Genomic DNA, 16,616 nt, shown 5'->3' with positions numbered 1-16,616 from the left:
TTACACACTATACAGACTAACTAGGTGCAGATTTCCCGTAAAAGTGTCCACCGTGTTGTTTTCCAATTAACCTTAGATTTTTGAATTTTTTAAATTGCGCTGTTGTTGACGACCCAGAATAGAAAACAAGATGATGGACTTAGTCAGCCTCTAGTCAGCCTAAACTGGACACGATTCCTATTTATGTGAGCTAGACAGGCCCGATTCAGTCAAGTAGTTAGAGGTCAGTGGTTATTTCTTTTACTGCTTTTCCGTCATCGTTTATTAGTGGCTATTTCAGATTCCTAGGCTAGACCAGTCATGGGCTTTGGAAAAGGAGGATTAGATAGGTTATCTTAGACAGTGTTAACAAGATTCTGGGTTCTTTTGCTCTGACAGAAAACAGTGGCCGACGAGTCTCCACATTCCATCTAAAGTCTATTCACGATAAGTGTGCACTCTTTTTTCTTTTACCTATAACTTTTGAAGGAATTCTTCAATCTTTATAAATTTGGTATCATTGGAAAGATATTAGTGAGTGGAGCAATTTGAAATAAAAAAATCTTTAAAAAAATTTTAAAAACGAAGATGAAAATGAAGAAGAAAAAAATGAAGATCTTGTAGAAAAGTGCTATAACTTTCATTTTCACTGGGGAGACTTTTTGATCTTAGGAGGTCATCACTGTGAAAAAATTTCATTAAAATATTTATTCAATGTGAAGTTATGATACAAAGTTCATAAGTGATTGACCCCAAAAAACAGCAGAAAACAGCAGAAAACAGCGTTTTTAGACGTCAACCAGCTTATAACTTTGTTTGATATCTTTTGACTGAATGGTTATTTTTGAGAATTTTTTTCACAGTGCTGACGTTCGATGATCAAGAATTCACTTCACTGAAAATGAAAGTTATAGCACTTTTCTACAAGATCTTCATTTTTTTCTTCTTCATTTTCATCTTCATTTTTAGAATTTTTTAAAAGATTTTTTTATTTCAAATTGCTCCACTCACTAATATCTTTCCAATGATACCAAATTTATAAAGATTGAAGAATTCCTTCAAAAGTTATAGGTAAAAGAAAAAAGAGTGCACACTTATCGTGAATAGACTTTAATCATTTTTCTGAGACACTTTTTGTGTAGATCTTTAGATATTTTACGTGTATATATGATATATGAGTGAATGTCATACTGACCAATAAAGACGCCGCCACCAAATTGATCCAAATTTACATGCACTACACGATTAACCATAAAAGTCGTTTTGGAGAACCGCGACGACCTATTGACTCAGTTCCGCATATCATTAGATTACTCCAGCCATTCGGGCCTGAAATTATCTGCTCCGTATTATGGAATTAAGGGCTCTGACCATAGTGAATTTTTAATATTTGCCACTTACGAAATATAAATTTCCACTTGATGTAGCCCACAAAACTGTGGCATGTTGTACATTTTCTGTTAGGCCAATTATCCGTGAGTCTGAAAATTTAAGAATCGCAATGAAAAAATTTGATGAAGAGGAAAATGAAGACTTTTGCGAAGAAGAGTATTTCAACTTTGAAGAGCTTAGTTTCGGCAAAGAAAAAACATAGATGGTGTATCTTTTATCGAACTAAAATCAGTTTTTCGGAAAATGTTTCTAAAAGCTTATTTGAAAATAGTGCTTTTTGACCAATTTTCCATCCCAATTTTTCATAGAAAAACAGCCATAACTTTTTATGCATTAATTTAGAAAACTTTTCCGAAAAATTTAAAACAGTTCAATTCTTTGCGGACAGTTTGAAAAAAGTTCGAAAAAAAAAGGTTAATTATCATTAAAACTTAGCACTTTTTATAAAAGAAGGCGATGCAACATATTATTAACGTCTTTTTAAAGTTCATAACGTAATTTTTGTGATTAAATTCTTAATCGCACGATGGGTTATTTTTTCTTATTTGGCGCGCCCTCAAAGAGAGCAATAATCGTTAATTGCATCCTGTAGAGAGCAATTAATTGTTAATCACACTCTCCAATGCTGCGCCAATGTTTACAAAATAGATTTTATTGTTTTTTCTTACATTTTTTTGCATCGAACGTTTTAATTACATTCGAAATTTATTTTGTGAGAATAAAAATCCATAATCAACATTAAAAGAAAGACATAAAGAGAAGAGAAGAAAGAATGTAAAACTCTCAGTGTAATTTCCGTAATTTACTTTCCTAACTGGGAAAAAGTAGTGAAAGTCATTGTGCGATTAGCTCGTAATCACATAATAACTCGCACAATTCGAAAATTGCACGAGTGATTTTTTTGTTTCGAATTTTCCTCGTCCTTTCGGATTCGGAAAATTAATAACAAAAAAATCACTCGTGCAATTATATTCGAATTGCACTCGTTATCATGTGATTACATATACTAATAACTCTTAAGGAAGATTTGTAAAAAGCAATTTATAAAGGCAATTCTTTGTTGAAAGTGTTAAAGAACCTAAAACATAACTTTTATGTTCAAATACTAAAATCAATTTTCCGACTATGGCCAGAGCCCTTAAGACCCTAATACTTTATAGCACGTCACGCGTGAAGATTCGCAGCGTTATCACGTTCTAACTCGGGTGAATGTTAGCGTGCCAATTTATTAGACAAAAGTTATTTATAAATAGGTAATATCTAATTTCCTGCTGGTTTTACTTGCATACACTGAATTAATTAGTTATAAGCTATGCAAAAGACCGTCCCGTTCCCCTATAGGAGTATAATATTGTTGTATGGGAACAGACAAACGTTTACTCGAAGCACAAATATCAAATTGCACTACACTCATTTTTTTTATAAGCATAACGTTTATAAGCATACTGAAGCTCAAATTTCCAAAAAGATTAAGCATATGCTAAGCATACCTTAAGGCTCAGCCAAAGAAATTTTTAGAACCATAATTTCCAAAACTTCAGAAAATAACAGAAGAATGAAGAAGAGAATTACAAACAAAATTCGAAAAATTGGTGATTTTATTTTGTTTATATAAATAACACAACTTGGTCTCTTAAGAATGTACACTCAACGATGTAAAAATAATAGATAACCAACTTGCCTTGATTCTCAAAAAACATCTGTGTTATGGTTGTAAAAATATTAATGACATTTTGCATCGTAAAAAGTGCAATTGAATAAAAACTTGCTTCATTTGCAACCTTCTATTGGACAGAATCGATCACGTGATGTATATTTTTCCAAAATTTGGGTTAAAAAAAGGGTATTTTCCTATAGGCAGCCTCACAGAAGGAATTTTTTAATTAGATATTATTGTTCTATAAACATTTATCTGTTTATTTTGTATCAGGCAACCTTCATGCACTTTTCATTCGTGAGATATCGCACTTCAAATCACACATATATTTTTCAGATAACAGCATTTTATGAGCGTTTATTTATCCAGATGAAGATTAAGTGGTATCAGGCCGATCCGTAGTCAATTTGTCTAAAAATTGGTACCTTTATCTTTTGAAAAAAATTCCAAAATTTGCAGTAAATAAGAATTCAAATTTTCTATCAATTCAGTGGATGTCAAAAAGTGTGTCAAAATCTAGCTAAAAGCATAACACGCACTGCACACAGAGCTTTTTAAAGGAGTGCTCATTTCAATAGGGAAACAATGGTTGCTCTCTTGGGAGAAGTGCCTTCTAGAGGTAGTTGGTTATCTTTTATTTTTACATCGTTGGTACACTTTCTAAACTTACATAATTTTTTTACGAAGCATAGGGTTAAGCATAATTCGAGTCTCAAATTGAGCTTTACTTAAGCATAGTGAGCTTCAGCCGAAATTTACCGTATGCTTATAAAGTGTGTAGTGAGGTACTTGAACATAAACGAACCGCTTACACTGTACTAAACTGGAAGCTTCCCAAAGAAATGCACTGTTCTGAAGACAACTCGGAATATTGACTAATGCAGAATCCCAAAACCATATGCTCTTACCACGCATTATCTTTTACACCATACGCTGATGGGTAAAAGAATACACGTGTTGCAAAATTAAATTCTGAAGAAAAATCACGTTCTTACTCGAAATCTTTATGTGCTTGTTACATGACATTTATTTCTGACTGATTCGAATTTATTGACACTAACAAAGTTCTCGATAAAGTTATCAGCAGTAAGTTGTAAACAGTGGCGTTGTGGCAGGGCGGAGCTTTTTTGAAGGGGCGCTGAAGAGCAAGGGTCACCAAAAGAGTTTTTTAAACGCCCCAATTTTAAAAATCATACTTGAGATAGTTTTAAAGGTTTAAAATACTTGCAATTTTTTTCGCTCGCAATAAAACTTATTAAGCGCTCTTCATAGGTTAAAAATATTACTCTACTCAAAGTTTTTGAACAGTTATGTTGCTAAACGTGTACATTAGTAAAATCATGAAGGTAATAAAGATATAGATGGAGAAAAAACGTCTCGGTAATAATCTAAATGGTCGTTGAAATCTTTTATAAATCTATTCAAAGCGGCTTTTCTTTGATGTACCATCATTGGAAGCAAAAAACATCAATTTATTAATTTATAGGAACAGAAAGAGACTGTTTGGTTGGTTTTGAAAAACTTAATTTTGCCGAAAATCCTTGTTAAAATGCGATTCGAAATCCAACTGATGTAGGACTGAAAGAGTATATTAATTTCACGAGGACACATTTTTGGGCTGGCATTTTGTTAACATTGAGAGTTGCATCACATTATCATTGAAAGTTTCTTATCTTAAAATCTTCACGTCTAAGTGGGCAGCGGTTTTCATACTCTGACAAAATGATCGATACAAGGTTCCTAATCGTAACACGTAATTCTTTTTTAAATCTATCGATGGCTTTATTGGCGGCTTCCCCTAGAAGTTTGGAGAATTGTGCTTATTATGTGAAGTTTTTTTCAATTTTTCATGACAAGGCTATTATATTTCAATATACTTGTTAAAAATGTAATTTCTTTTCATTCATCTTAAATGTATTCCCACGAGTATACCCAAAATTAATCATCTTATTCCCAAAGCAACCAAACAGCTGTTTGCTTCCGATGATAAATCAGAATAGAACAAAAGGCATTGACTCTCCATCTATATTTTTATTACCTCCATGGTAAAATAACATATGAAGATATATACGCTTTTTATAGGTAAAACCAGTAAGTCATATGATTCTGGCTGGGCTGCTCTTAAATTTATATGAGTTTTTCAATGTCAATATTAATTAAAATGGAAACATGTACTTCTCAGTAATTTCTGAAATCTGAGGTTCTGATTCTTCTCAATTTGTTCTTAGGTTTTGACAAATTTCGGCCTCGTATTCTTATGAAATTGTTCTTATAAAAAACGTGTAAGACTAGGCACGGATGTCACTCTAAGTGGACTGTAAATTACTCCCTTGACACATTTGTTAGCATTTGAAAGAATTTTGTCTCAGATGGGAGGTCACTCTTAACAAAAATTACTGTACAGGGTGTCCCTAATAAAAGTATCGAGTTTGAACATGCGATTGAGTAAAAAAGTTTGTGTGTGTTATCGCTAAAATATAAGAACGTTCTCCATCACATAGGCTCATTAAAAAAGGTAGTTACAACGTATAAATTAATTGTAATGACAAAGAAAAAAGAGGGAGAGCTTAAAATACAATTTTGTGAATACACACTTAAAACTTTTTTACTCGATCGCATGTTCAAACTCGATACTTTTATTAGGGACACCCTGTAGGGCTAAGATCATTCCATAGAGGTATAAAGAAAGACAGGAGATGAATTTGTCGGTAATTGGTCGTTAAAGTCTTTTGATTTCTTTTATGTAATAAATCAAAAGAAATTCTAGGCTCGCCCGATGAAATACGACTTTTTAGTAGAACTCAAGTTTGCTCTGAACATTCTTACTATCAGCATCGAAGATTTCTAGCCTTCTAATATACGAGAATAAAATAAAATTTAGCCACGAAATAAGTTTGCGTTCAATTTTGTCATCCATTAAATTTTGATTTGAAAAGATATTTTCTCCAGCCAGAAAATAAAAAGTTCTTTATAAGCACAAACAATTTTAGACCCAACTTGTAGACAAAAAGTCGCTGGAGAATTTTGGAGGAAAGTATTAAGCAATAGAGTTCACCTTGAAGAAAATGTTGATAGAAAAATCTTGTCATTTGACGAAGGATTGCAAAGTTTACAGGCCCTTTTTTAGTCCAAATATTTTCTTACACCGATGTCAGAAACAATGAATCTCGTCTCATCCTATTTCCGACACTTGAGTTAGCCAATAAGATTTCACCTATCAACAAAAGAGCTCATTAAAAATGCACGATATATGAGACTATGAGCATGCATACCTCGTAATTTTTTTAATCGTAGGGCGAGCATGGTTACAATAGCATACTTCTCCTTTTTCTTTATACCTCCATGATCATTCCTTTTGAACGCAAATTCAACTCTATGTGTTCGTTTTGCTGCGGTGGCACCTCAATGAAAGTTATAGCTAGTTAATTATTTGGGTTTTCATCTTGTTTATTTTCGTATAACTAGACGGCTGCTATATCGAGAAAGATATACAAAGGAAAAATAAATTGAAGTGATTTTCGTTTTTTTGAAGTGGTTTTCGAGTTTTTGAATTAACGAATTAGAAAATATTTTAGGATAATTTCTACCGCGAGTCATTTAAACCCTAATGCTTACTATTTGTCTTGAAAATAAAAATGTCGAGAGGTTGTTATATGTTTCGAGGTTTTTGGATATTTAAGTACATCTTTTTTTAAAGAACATCCAAAATTTTTGAAGCTTTGTGATGTCAACTTTTGATTTTAAGCCTAAAAATGTTCTTAATATATTCTTCAGTTCGCCATTTTGAGAATTTTTTGACCATTCTCCTAAGAAATTGGATGTTTTAGAGTCCCCGAAGCCTTAAAATGTTTTTAACTTGTTCTTAACGTTTCGGCCATCGAAGCCTTATGTTCTTATATAGTTTGTTCTTATAAAAAACGTGTATTGCCTAGACACATTGCTTAAAGGTTTTATTTTTACATGAGTGTTCCCGTTTCATATCAGACACATATTTCATATCAGGGTAGTGTCTTCCTATTGTTATATTGTGCTGATATAAACAAAAAATGTTTTTCTTTTCCTCTTTCCGACCAATCTTGCTCCACATCCTGGATTGACTAATGTTAAAAAGCTTGTAAATCAAAATTGATGAGTAAGCAAACGATATCACTCTTATTCAAAAACAAAACCTTTTAGATCAGGACAAATTCGTCACACATCAGTGCTCTTAGTGTGTGGTTTTCAAATGTAAAAACCAAAATACCACGGATGACAAAACATAAAAGATCAAGTCACAAGATACCATTTTTTCTGATCTGATTATATATTTTAAAACAATGTCTAAAATTCTATTTATATCCCTCACAATGAAACGTTTTTATCCTATAAAACTAATTCTATTAAAAAGTGTTTTTTCATTTCAAAACCAAGAGAACGCCCCCTTCTCACAGACCCTGTGGAATTTTTCAGTGAAACTCGATGGGATTGATTGATATTTGTTTCAAAATTCTTTTGTTTTCAAATCAGAAAATTCAGTGGGGATGGGTAAAATAGGAGTGTGATAAATTGCATGGGTTGCGTGCCTTCGTGGGTCGGAAAAAAATTCGTGGGTCCATGAAAAAAATTCTTATTCATAAAAAGAATGTTGTGGTGCACTTTGTATTTTAAACTGTATATATAAAGAAACTATCGAAGTAAAGGAAATATTTTTAGATAAACACGAGGTTGAAGGAATTTACTTTAGTTAAAAAGGTGTCAGGAAAATTGCCCCCGGAAAATTGCCCCCTAGGAAAATTGCCCCCCGGAAAATTGCCCCCCCCCCATCTTTTTTTCCACTTTTTTATAAAATCCAATGAAACTTCAAATGGCCATTGTAGCTGTAAAATTAAGTAGTTTTGAATTACTCTTAGGGTACCTAGTCAACGGGGGTCAGCGGGGGTGGATTGGAAAAAAGGCTAAAACAGCATAATCCGTACAAAAAAGAAGTTTCAGATTCCGGAAAATTGATAAGCGGAGGAGGGGTTGGATCAACAATGTCCTGGGTAGAAAATTTTCGAAAAATATATTATTTTGGTGGGAACTTTTTTTGGGGAATAATGTAATTAATTTTTTAACTGTGGTTGGAATTAATTTTAGCGAATGACAGCGCAAATCTGTTCTATTTCATCTTATTTTGAGCAACTTTGTTGAATTTCAGGGGTTATTTAGCCAAGAAAACTGAAATTTTAATTTTGGTGGGAACTTATTTTGGCGAGTTAGTAAAAATTAGTTCCCTTAGCTTAAGATAGCACGGATAGGGCGCTTAGGGTTAAGAAATTGGGAAAGATTTTTTTGAAAGTGATTTTATTACTCGACTATCTTTCTCCACCTCATACAAAACTTGTAAAAGTCGTTTTTGAGGCGTCTTTTTTCTTTAAGAAAAAACTAAAAACTAAAACATGCAAAGCAGATCAATGGTCAGCGTGAGGAATATAGAATGAAGTTATCCATTCCATATGACCAAGAAATTTTGTAAAACCAAAAAGAAAATACTTGAATAGCGAAAGAAATACAGTATAAAACACATTGAAATTGACTATCGCTAAACAGAGAAAACGCTTTCTCTGTATTCCATGGTTAAACCACATTATTCCTTATAAAAAGCGTCGACTTAATGAAAATTACGGCTGCAACCTGCAACCGTTGGACCAAAATATAGCCCTAAAATATTCTAGATCTCTTAATCCGTTAAGACGCGATCACGTAAAATTGCGTAATCCAAAATCTCCCAAATGTTGAAAATTGAGTTAGATTTAGTTTCGAAAAATGGAAAAATAGGGGGCAATTTTCCGGGGGGCAATTTTCCTAGGGGGCAATTTTCTGGGGGGCAATTTTCTGGGGGGCAATTTTCCTAGGGGGCAATTTTCCGGGGGCCGTTTTCCGGGGGCAGTTTTCCGGGGGGCAGTTTTCCGGGGGGCAGTTTTCCTAGGGGCAGTTTTCCTAGGGGGCAATTTTCCGGGGGGCAATTTTCCGGGGCAATTTTCCGGGGGCAGTTTTCCGGGGGGCAGTTTTCTCGGGGGCAATTTTCCTAGAACCGTTAAAAATTATCAAAAGAAGAAATTTTACGGAAATGACATACACGACAAGACACGAGCCATAAGGTGTCAGAATATTAATCTTACAATTTACACTTTAAATTTAATACAATAGAACAGAAACTTGGCTCTACACGTTTTTTTTTTTCATTAGAACCCAGTTTGTAAGAACATTTAGGCTGAAATTTGGCAAAAATTTAAGAACATTATAAGAACATGTCCAGCCTGAGAATCGAATAGTTTGACGAAATTCGTTTAAAAATCTTTAGATTTCTAAAGGAATTTTGTGCAATTATTACTGTAATTATTCCTCTCATCTAAAAATAATAGCAAATTTACTCGATTTTTAACCCAATATCGACATTCAAAGGTTTTATTGGACTTTAAGCGAATCGATTTCAAGAACGGCAATAAGAACATTTCAGGCTGAAAATTGATGAGAAAATAGGCACATCCAGCCTCAGCTAAAATTAAGACGTTCTAATAAAAAAAAAACGTGTATTCAAAAGATTTATTACGAAATCCTAGCTATAAAGAGAGAAATATTTTTTTTTTCAAAAATAGTGCAATTTTTACTAACAAACTTATTTCATGCAATTGAAAAAAAAAAAGATTTCTTCCCATGGGCTCAAATTACGGGTTTATTTTTTACGAATTTTTTTCATGGACCCACAAATTTTTCTCAGGACCCACGAATTTTATTTCTGAACCCACGAATTTTTTTCATAGACCCACGAGTTTTTTTCATGGACCCACGAATTTTTTTCTGGACCCACGAATCTTTTTACGCGACCCACGAATTTTTTTACGAGACCCACGAATTTTTTTCCGACCCATGAAGGCACGCAACCTACGCAATTTATCACACTCCTATTATAGCATATCATATTTCGCAGTGAGGATTGGTTTGTTTGATTATTTTCAGTGGGAACAAATATTGGAGGGTAATTTTCCACCGGGACGATATTTTGGCCGATTTTTCCAGTTGCAAGGGGTCACAGTGGGCCTGTGAGAAGGGGTGTAAGATATAATACACTTGAATGCCGATTGGGGCGTGCTTTTAGTATTCCATAAAGTTCCAAAAACCCTGCTTGAGATAAATTCCTAACAAAAATAACAACGAAATCTTATATCTATCAGATCCGTTCAGAGCCCGAAAAAAGAAATATGATCAGTATGGTGCCCCGGAGGGGGGGGGTACTTCGGCAAAAATGGATGCTGGGTATGTATGTATTAAATTTTGATCATTTAAACGTTTACATATATCTTTTTGCCTCATCTTTGAAAGCAAAAGCTGGTGGTAGCGGGATTGCACGAACTTCTTGGCATTCATCTTCTTGACGATGTAAAAAGCAATCCTTTGGGCCTTTACCGAAATCTAAACAACGGAGGTATCCAACTGTTTTACAAGCAAACTTTTTCAAACCACCTGCTGTCATCTTTTGAGTACGAGATACATGTTCAGTTTTAAACTTGATTTCCACCATTTGCGGTTCTAAACGTGAAAGATATTTTTAAAAAGATATTAAGCTATTAAGACTTTTATTTTTCACGCCTGATGTTCAATAACGTTATTGTGGGCGCGTTTACACTAAAAGGTTTCCTTGATTAGTAATTTCCTTAAATTTCCTTAACAAAGAGATTTATGATGGATGAATACACTGGTTGCTTGAGATATGATCATGCGATCGTGCAAAGTCCCGGGGGGGGGGCAGCTGGGCAAAAGGACCGACGGGTATGTGCGGGTCCTAAGGGTACCTTTTCCAATATGTTTAAAATGCACTGTAAGGGTCGGAAAAATTAGAGAAATTTCAGAAAATTCTTGAAAAATCTAGATATTTTGACGAAAAATGCTAGAATTTTGACCATTTTTTGCACGAAAGGGATCGAAAATATGGGGAAAAATTTACTCTAAGGGTGTGATTTTCACTGATTTTTGCTGCACCGTAGGGGGGCAATTTTAAAAGCCAATTTTTGGCCCGCACATACCGTCAGTCCGCAAACCCAGTGCCTCCCCCCGGGTGCAAAGTTATTTAATAAGAGACAAAAGGAGAAAATCGTGCACTTCTTTGTTCCCATTTTACAAGCAATTTTCAAGCAACACTGGCTGCGTTTAGACCAACTGGCATTTGTAATTTGGCATTTGCTCATGAGGGATTCGATTTTAATATCTTTTCCTTTGTATTTTCTGTCATGGCATTTAAGGAATCGTCTTTTTAGAGTCATTACTGAAAAGGTGATTCCCTCAAGTTCAACTTTGACAGATCAAACAATGAAAAGCATGGAATTTCTCAAAAACTGCAGTCATTAAGACTGAAACTTTTTGCCGTAGGGCTAGGCTATGGCAAATTTTGCAAATTTTACAATCTATAGAAAGAACTGAATAAAAAACGTGCAAATACTTTAAAAAATCAAAAATGTCATTTTTTCTCTTTGTTTTGGTTCCTTTGTTTGATTTGAAATGCCAGAAAAGGGGATTCCTTTGCTCAAAATGGCATTTCAAATGCCAACGTAATGCCAACACGCTGGCATCATTAGGCATTTGACAAACCGAACAATTGCGCGGAACAATAGAATTCAAAAGAATACTGCAAGCAATTACAAATGCCAGGCTGGTCTAAACGCAGCCACTGTGATGATACATCCTTTTTCTCCAAGTCATTTGAGTTTGAAATCGCAAAACTTGTTCATTGCACGCATCCTTTGTTTATGCTTCTTTTGTTTTAAAGGGTGCTCCTACCATAAGACAATAGAGCTAACGACTCTTAATCAAGGAGGATCGATTAAAAGTGACAGCAATGGTTTTTTCCACTGACGGCCATTTTTATGTTTAATTTTGAAAAAAAGAATTTCATTTCCCACAGCAACACAGGAAAAATCGGAAAATATGCGTACAAAAGATTTAACGGCTTTTCTCCTGTGTTTTGGGAAATAGAATATTTTCTGAAAAGAAAAAGTTAACGTGCAACCATCTTTTTTCATCCAAAAATTATATGAATAGTTTGGGCTATTCATCGTTTTATCAAAAATTACATTAATCCTGTTAGCTTACTCTTAGGTTCCAAATAAACGGGGGGGGGGGGTGGAAAATTTTCTAGATTTTAATAAACGGGGGGGACCTAATTGCCGGGGGGGTTGGAAATTGTACTTCTGAAACCCAAAAAATAAGGTAAAAATAGGCTAAAATCAGGCTATTGAGAGCAAAATAAGGGGCCTTCTCTTTGAAAGCTGAAAATACTCTTAGAGATTAATAAACGGGGGGGTCCTAATAAGGTCCGGGGGGGTTGGAAAATTTTCGAAAAATTAACAAGCGGGGGGCCCGTTTATTTGGAACCTAAGAGTACTAAGCCGTCAGTGGAAAAACACCCAATGTTATTATAGAATCATTCATACAAAGCATAGGCGTAGCGAGATACCCTGCAAGATTTATGAGGGAGTGCAGACGTTTATGACATATTCATTATCTTTTGATAAAACAAAGACAATAATTACAGTGTCGTAAAAACCGCTCTCATCCATAAATCTTGCAGGGTATCTCGCTACGCCTATGCTTTGTATGAATGATTCTACAGGGTGTCCCTAATAAAAGTATCGAGTTTGAACATGCGATTGAGTAGAAAGTTTTAAGTGTGTATTCACAAAATTGTATTTTAAGCTCTCCCTCTTTTTTCTTTGTCATTACGTAACAATAAAAACATACTCTGCCTGTTTACAAATGCAACGAAATTACGATCATGAGAAAAACGCAACAATTAAAACATGTTTGTAAAGAATCGTATGTAAAACTATGAAAATAATAAAAATGGAATGTATGGAACAATAAAAAAGTAAAACGAGGGAATTTGAATTTTTATTAATTTTGATTTTTAAAGACGTACATTTATGCAACAGGGGAATAGTAAAAGGGCTATTGATTAATTTATACGTTGTAACTACCTTTTGTAATGAGCCTATGTGATGGAAAACGTTCTTATATTTTAGCGATAACACACACAAACTTTTTTACTCAATCGCATGTTCAAACTCGATACTTTTATTAGGGACACCCTGTATAATAACAATTTAATTAAGGAAGCCTTCCAGTGTAAACGCACCCTGTCTATCATGTAACATGGAAAAAAGAATAATTTGCTGTCGTGTAAATTCCCGTGGGCGCTATAATTTCAATGATGATATAAAACCTACCGAATGGGAAAACAAACGGCTTTTCCTTTTCCTCAGGCTTCTCCGTCTCTTCTGGTTTCTTGTTTTCCTCGGGTTTTTCCTTTTCTTCGGGCTTTTCACTTTCTTCGGGTTTTTCCTTTTCTTCGGGCTTTTCACTTTCTTCGGTTTTTTCCTTCTCCTCGGGCTTTTCCTTTTCCTCAGGCTTTTCACTTTTTTCGGTTTTTTCCTTCTCCTCGGGCTTTTTCTTTTCTTTGTGTTTTTCCTTTTCCTCGGGCTTTTTGTTTTCCTTGGGTTTTTCCTTTTCCTCGGGCTTTTCGTTTTCTTTTGGTTTTTCCTTTTCCTCGGGATTTTCGTCTTCCTTGGGTTTTTCGTTTTCCTCGGGCTTTTTGTTTTCCTCGGGTTTATCATTTTTTGAAACTAAACTTCTGACATTGGGGTTTAAGGAGAAATATTTATCTTCGTACACATCTTCAAGACTTTCAGCGTTCTTTCTTTCCATTTCCGAGCGGATGTCATCTTAAATAAACAAATATTACAGCATATATATTATAAATTTAAAAAAAAGAAATTAAGGAAATCTCAAAATCAATTACTCAGAATCAGCCAAGGGGGTGTCATGAGAAGGAAAGTGTTACCATAACTCCTCTTCTCTTGAAAGAGCTTTGAAAATCATAACGAGCAAAGAAAATAAGGAAAATCTTGCGTGATAGAAAAAACCGCAGTATACACCTTTTCGACCGTAGCCGCCAATTGCCGCGCGGGCATTTTTTTGGCCATTTCACCTCCCTAAAACCGTCCCAGTCTTTCTTTCGCACCTATAGACAATAGAAAAAGGTGTAAAAAGAGGATTGGATTGAGTTTAGGGGTATAATTAAATAATAAAGTGGCACGCACCTGACCGTGCGACTACGGTCGAAGAAGTTATATTGAGTGAGTTGAAAAACATTTAAATATGAAAGAAATGGTTTACCGTTGAATTTTTTGAACTTTTTCATTCGCAATTCTCTTCGTCTTTCATCCAAAAATGCTTTGCGATAATTTTCAATTCCTTCAATTCTTCTTTGGTTCATCATGTCCATTCTCTCTTGGTATTCATCATCAAAGTTATCAGACCATCTCGCCTCACCTGATATATCGATAACAAAAGCAACAAATGAAAATTATGAAATTATGTTTTATGATTTCATTCGATGCGCATTCGGTGAGAACAAAAGTAACCATGACAATCCTCCAGGATCTTGAATGAAATCCACACCTCTGTGTCACAGACCCGCTGGAACCCCAGCCTTACTGGAAAACTTAACAAAAACTTCGTCCCCGGTGGGAAAATACCCTGAAATTTCAGCCCCACTGAGGAAAAAAGTTCCATCGGGGCTGTGAGACAGGGGTGTAAATCAAATAACGAATAAGAAACGTAGAAAAGATTTGATGCGATGAAAGAGTGAAATCTCAAAACGTAACATACGGCGAGACCCCGGACCTTCAACTCGCGCATTCTCGGTTTCTTTTGAAGGAAACACGTTCCATTAATTTTTCATTAAAGTCTCAGAAGAGTTTTAAATACGGTAAGGGAAGAAATTTTGGCGGAAAGAAATTTAAATTTATAGGTCATTCGCCAAAATAAATTCTCGCCAAATTTAATTTTCCTTCAATTTAGTCTCTATTTTTCCTAAAAACCTTTTTTTCTGCTAAAATATTGAACAAAATCGGGTCGTTCGCAAAAATTAATTCTCGCCAAATTTAGAAATTTTATTAAATCGTCAAAATAAATTCCACCAAATTGCACCAAAATTGGCGAATGGGCTCATTTGCCAAAATTTCCTCTCTTAAGGTAGCTGGAAATCGAAAATTATAAAAATCTACTTGAGCTTTAACTATGTGTTCTTCATCTTCGATTCTTTGGATAGTAATGTGATTCAGACGTGCGCAGTAAAATCCTTACAGTTTGTCTTTCACAGCTTAATTTTAGGAGGAAACTAAGTTATGGTGTTCACGGTAATTATGTGTAAGCCGATTGGGTCGTTGAAAAATATGATTTTAACTTCGAAAAACATATTTTTACATTCGAAAAACATGATTTTACCTTCGAAAAACATGATTTTACCTTCGAAAAACATGATTTTACAAAAAAAAAACAGGTCGATGCGAAATTAGATTTTCCAGAAAGTCTAAAAGTCAATTTAAAGAGGATAGAATTAAAAATTTTACCCCAAAGGTAAATATCTCAAAAGTGTGTCAATCATTCGAAACAAACACTATATTACATACAGGTAAAAACATATACGTACATTGGACTGCAAAGATGAGTGCTGCAACAAAAAACAATGTCAACTTCATATTTTATCTTTTACAACATGCGCTTCTTACACTGTATCTGATTGATATGAAATTGTGCAGCTTGTGTAGGGAGTTTAAATGTAAAAATGATTTACAGATATTGATTAAAAGTACTTTCATCAAGATAACCTAACGCTTTTTTATTCAAAAATACCACATAAATTTCAATAAGCATAACACTGTCTTACTAATGCGAGCCTCATATAGGGGTAGTAGACACTTATTAAAATCGCCAGCTTGTGCAGGGAGTTTAAATGTATAAATAGATCTTATCGGAGTTTTTGATTTTTCTAAAAAAGCGATGCATTGTGGGATTGTTTCAGGGGTATTACAATAGAAATCTCTTTTGAATTCATCGAGGGAATTCTATTGTACCCCCGAAACAATCCCACAATGCATCGCTGTTCTAGAAAAACCAAAAACTCCGATAAGGTCTATTAGATTAAAAGTGCTTGTATCAAAATATTATGCATATTATGCAAACGCTTTTTTATTCAAAAAGACCACAAAGCTTTCTTTAATATATAAGCATAAAGTTGTCTCGCTAATGCGAGCCTCGTATAAACGAATCTCCGTTTCTTACCAATGCCAATGCCAATGAAAGTACAAGTTAAATGGGGATTTAAATGTAAAGGTTTAAATCATATTTTAACTTTATTTCGGTCCGCACGCCCCAACGCCCTCACAGCCAGCGGCATTTGAGCAAATCACGCCATATCAGAGGGAGCCGTTCGGCACTTTCCACGGTTCCTAGCTTCCATTCTCCTCGGATAAATAGAGCGTCTAAATTTCTTGCTGTAAGTGGAGCTCTGCAAATGCTGGCCAAAAAAAATCAGCATTTAAAGGTTAATAAGGTGGGAGTCACATGAAGTTTTGAGATTTGGTGAAAAAATTATCGATTTCGAGATTTTGCGTGTTTTATGACCCTATACCTTTTCTAAACACACTCTGAAAATTTTAAGGTCGTAGCATTTATATTTCCTGAGATATAAGGTTTTTTCTAGACCCTGATCTAAAGTATTTTCCTTAGCAAC

The 16,616-nt window shown here is 34.5% G+C and overlaps 2 protein-coding genes across 2 annotated transcripts in view; one reads left to right on the top strand and one right to left on the bottom strand.

Annotated features, from left to right (window-relative positions):
- LOC136798446 (SE-cephalotoxin-like) overlaps nucleotides 1–16,616 on the top strand; it is a 35,422-nt gene that overhangs the window by 9,313 nt on the left and 9,493 nt on the right. The window lies entirely within an intron of this gene.
- Nucleotides 9,532–15,800, bottom strand: LOC136798445 (nucleolar protein 58-like). Its single transcript, XM_067055054.1, has 4 exons — nucleotides 15,534–15,800; nucleotides 14,216–14,371; nucleotides 13,267–13,761; nucleotides 9,532–10,576 (listed from the first exon to the last, which is right to left on the bottom strand). Exons 1-4 carry the CDS (start codon nucleotides 15,580–15,582, stop codon nucleotides 10,338–10,340), a joined length of 939 nt encoding a protein of 312 aa, XP_066911155.1. The 5' UTR covers nucleotides 15,583–15,800; the 3' UTR covers nucleotides 9,532–10,337.

Source organism: Clytia hemisphaerica, unplaced genomic scaffold (assembly GCF_902728285.1).
Source record: "Clytia hemisphaerica strain Z4C2 unplaced genomic scaffold, Clytia hemisphaerica genome assembly, whole genome shotgun sequence".
NCBI lineage: Eukaryota > Metazoa > Cnidaria > Hydrozoa > Leptothecata > Clytiidae > Clytia > Clytia hemisphaerica.
This window is presented reverse-complemented; position numbering and strand designations above follow the sequence as displayed.

Excerpts from the sequence above, each read along its gene's own strand:
- LOC136798445 (XM_067055054.1), bottom strand. The coding sequence starts at position 15,582 with ATGAAGTTGACATTGTTTTTTGTTGCAGCACTCATCTTTGCAGTCCAA. Across the intron at positions 14,372-15,533 it reads ACTCATCTTTGCAGTCCAAT|GTGAGGCGAGATGGTCTGAT; the intron begins GTACGTATATGT and ends TCGATATATCAG. Across the intron at positions 13,762-14,215 it reads AAAGTTCAAAAAATTCAACG|ATGACATCCGCTCGGAAATG; the intron begins GTAAACCATTTC and ends TGTTTATTTAAG.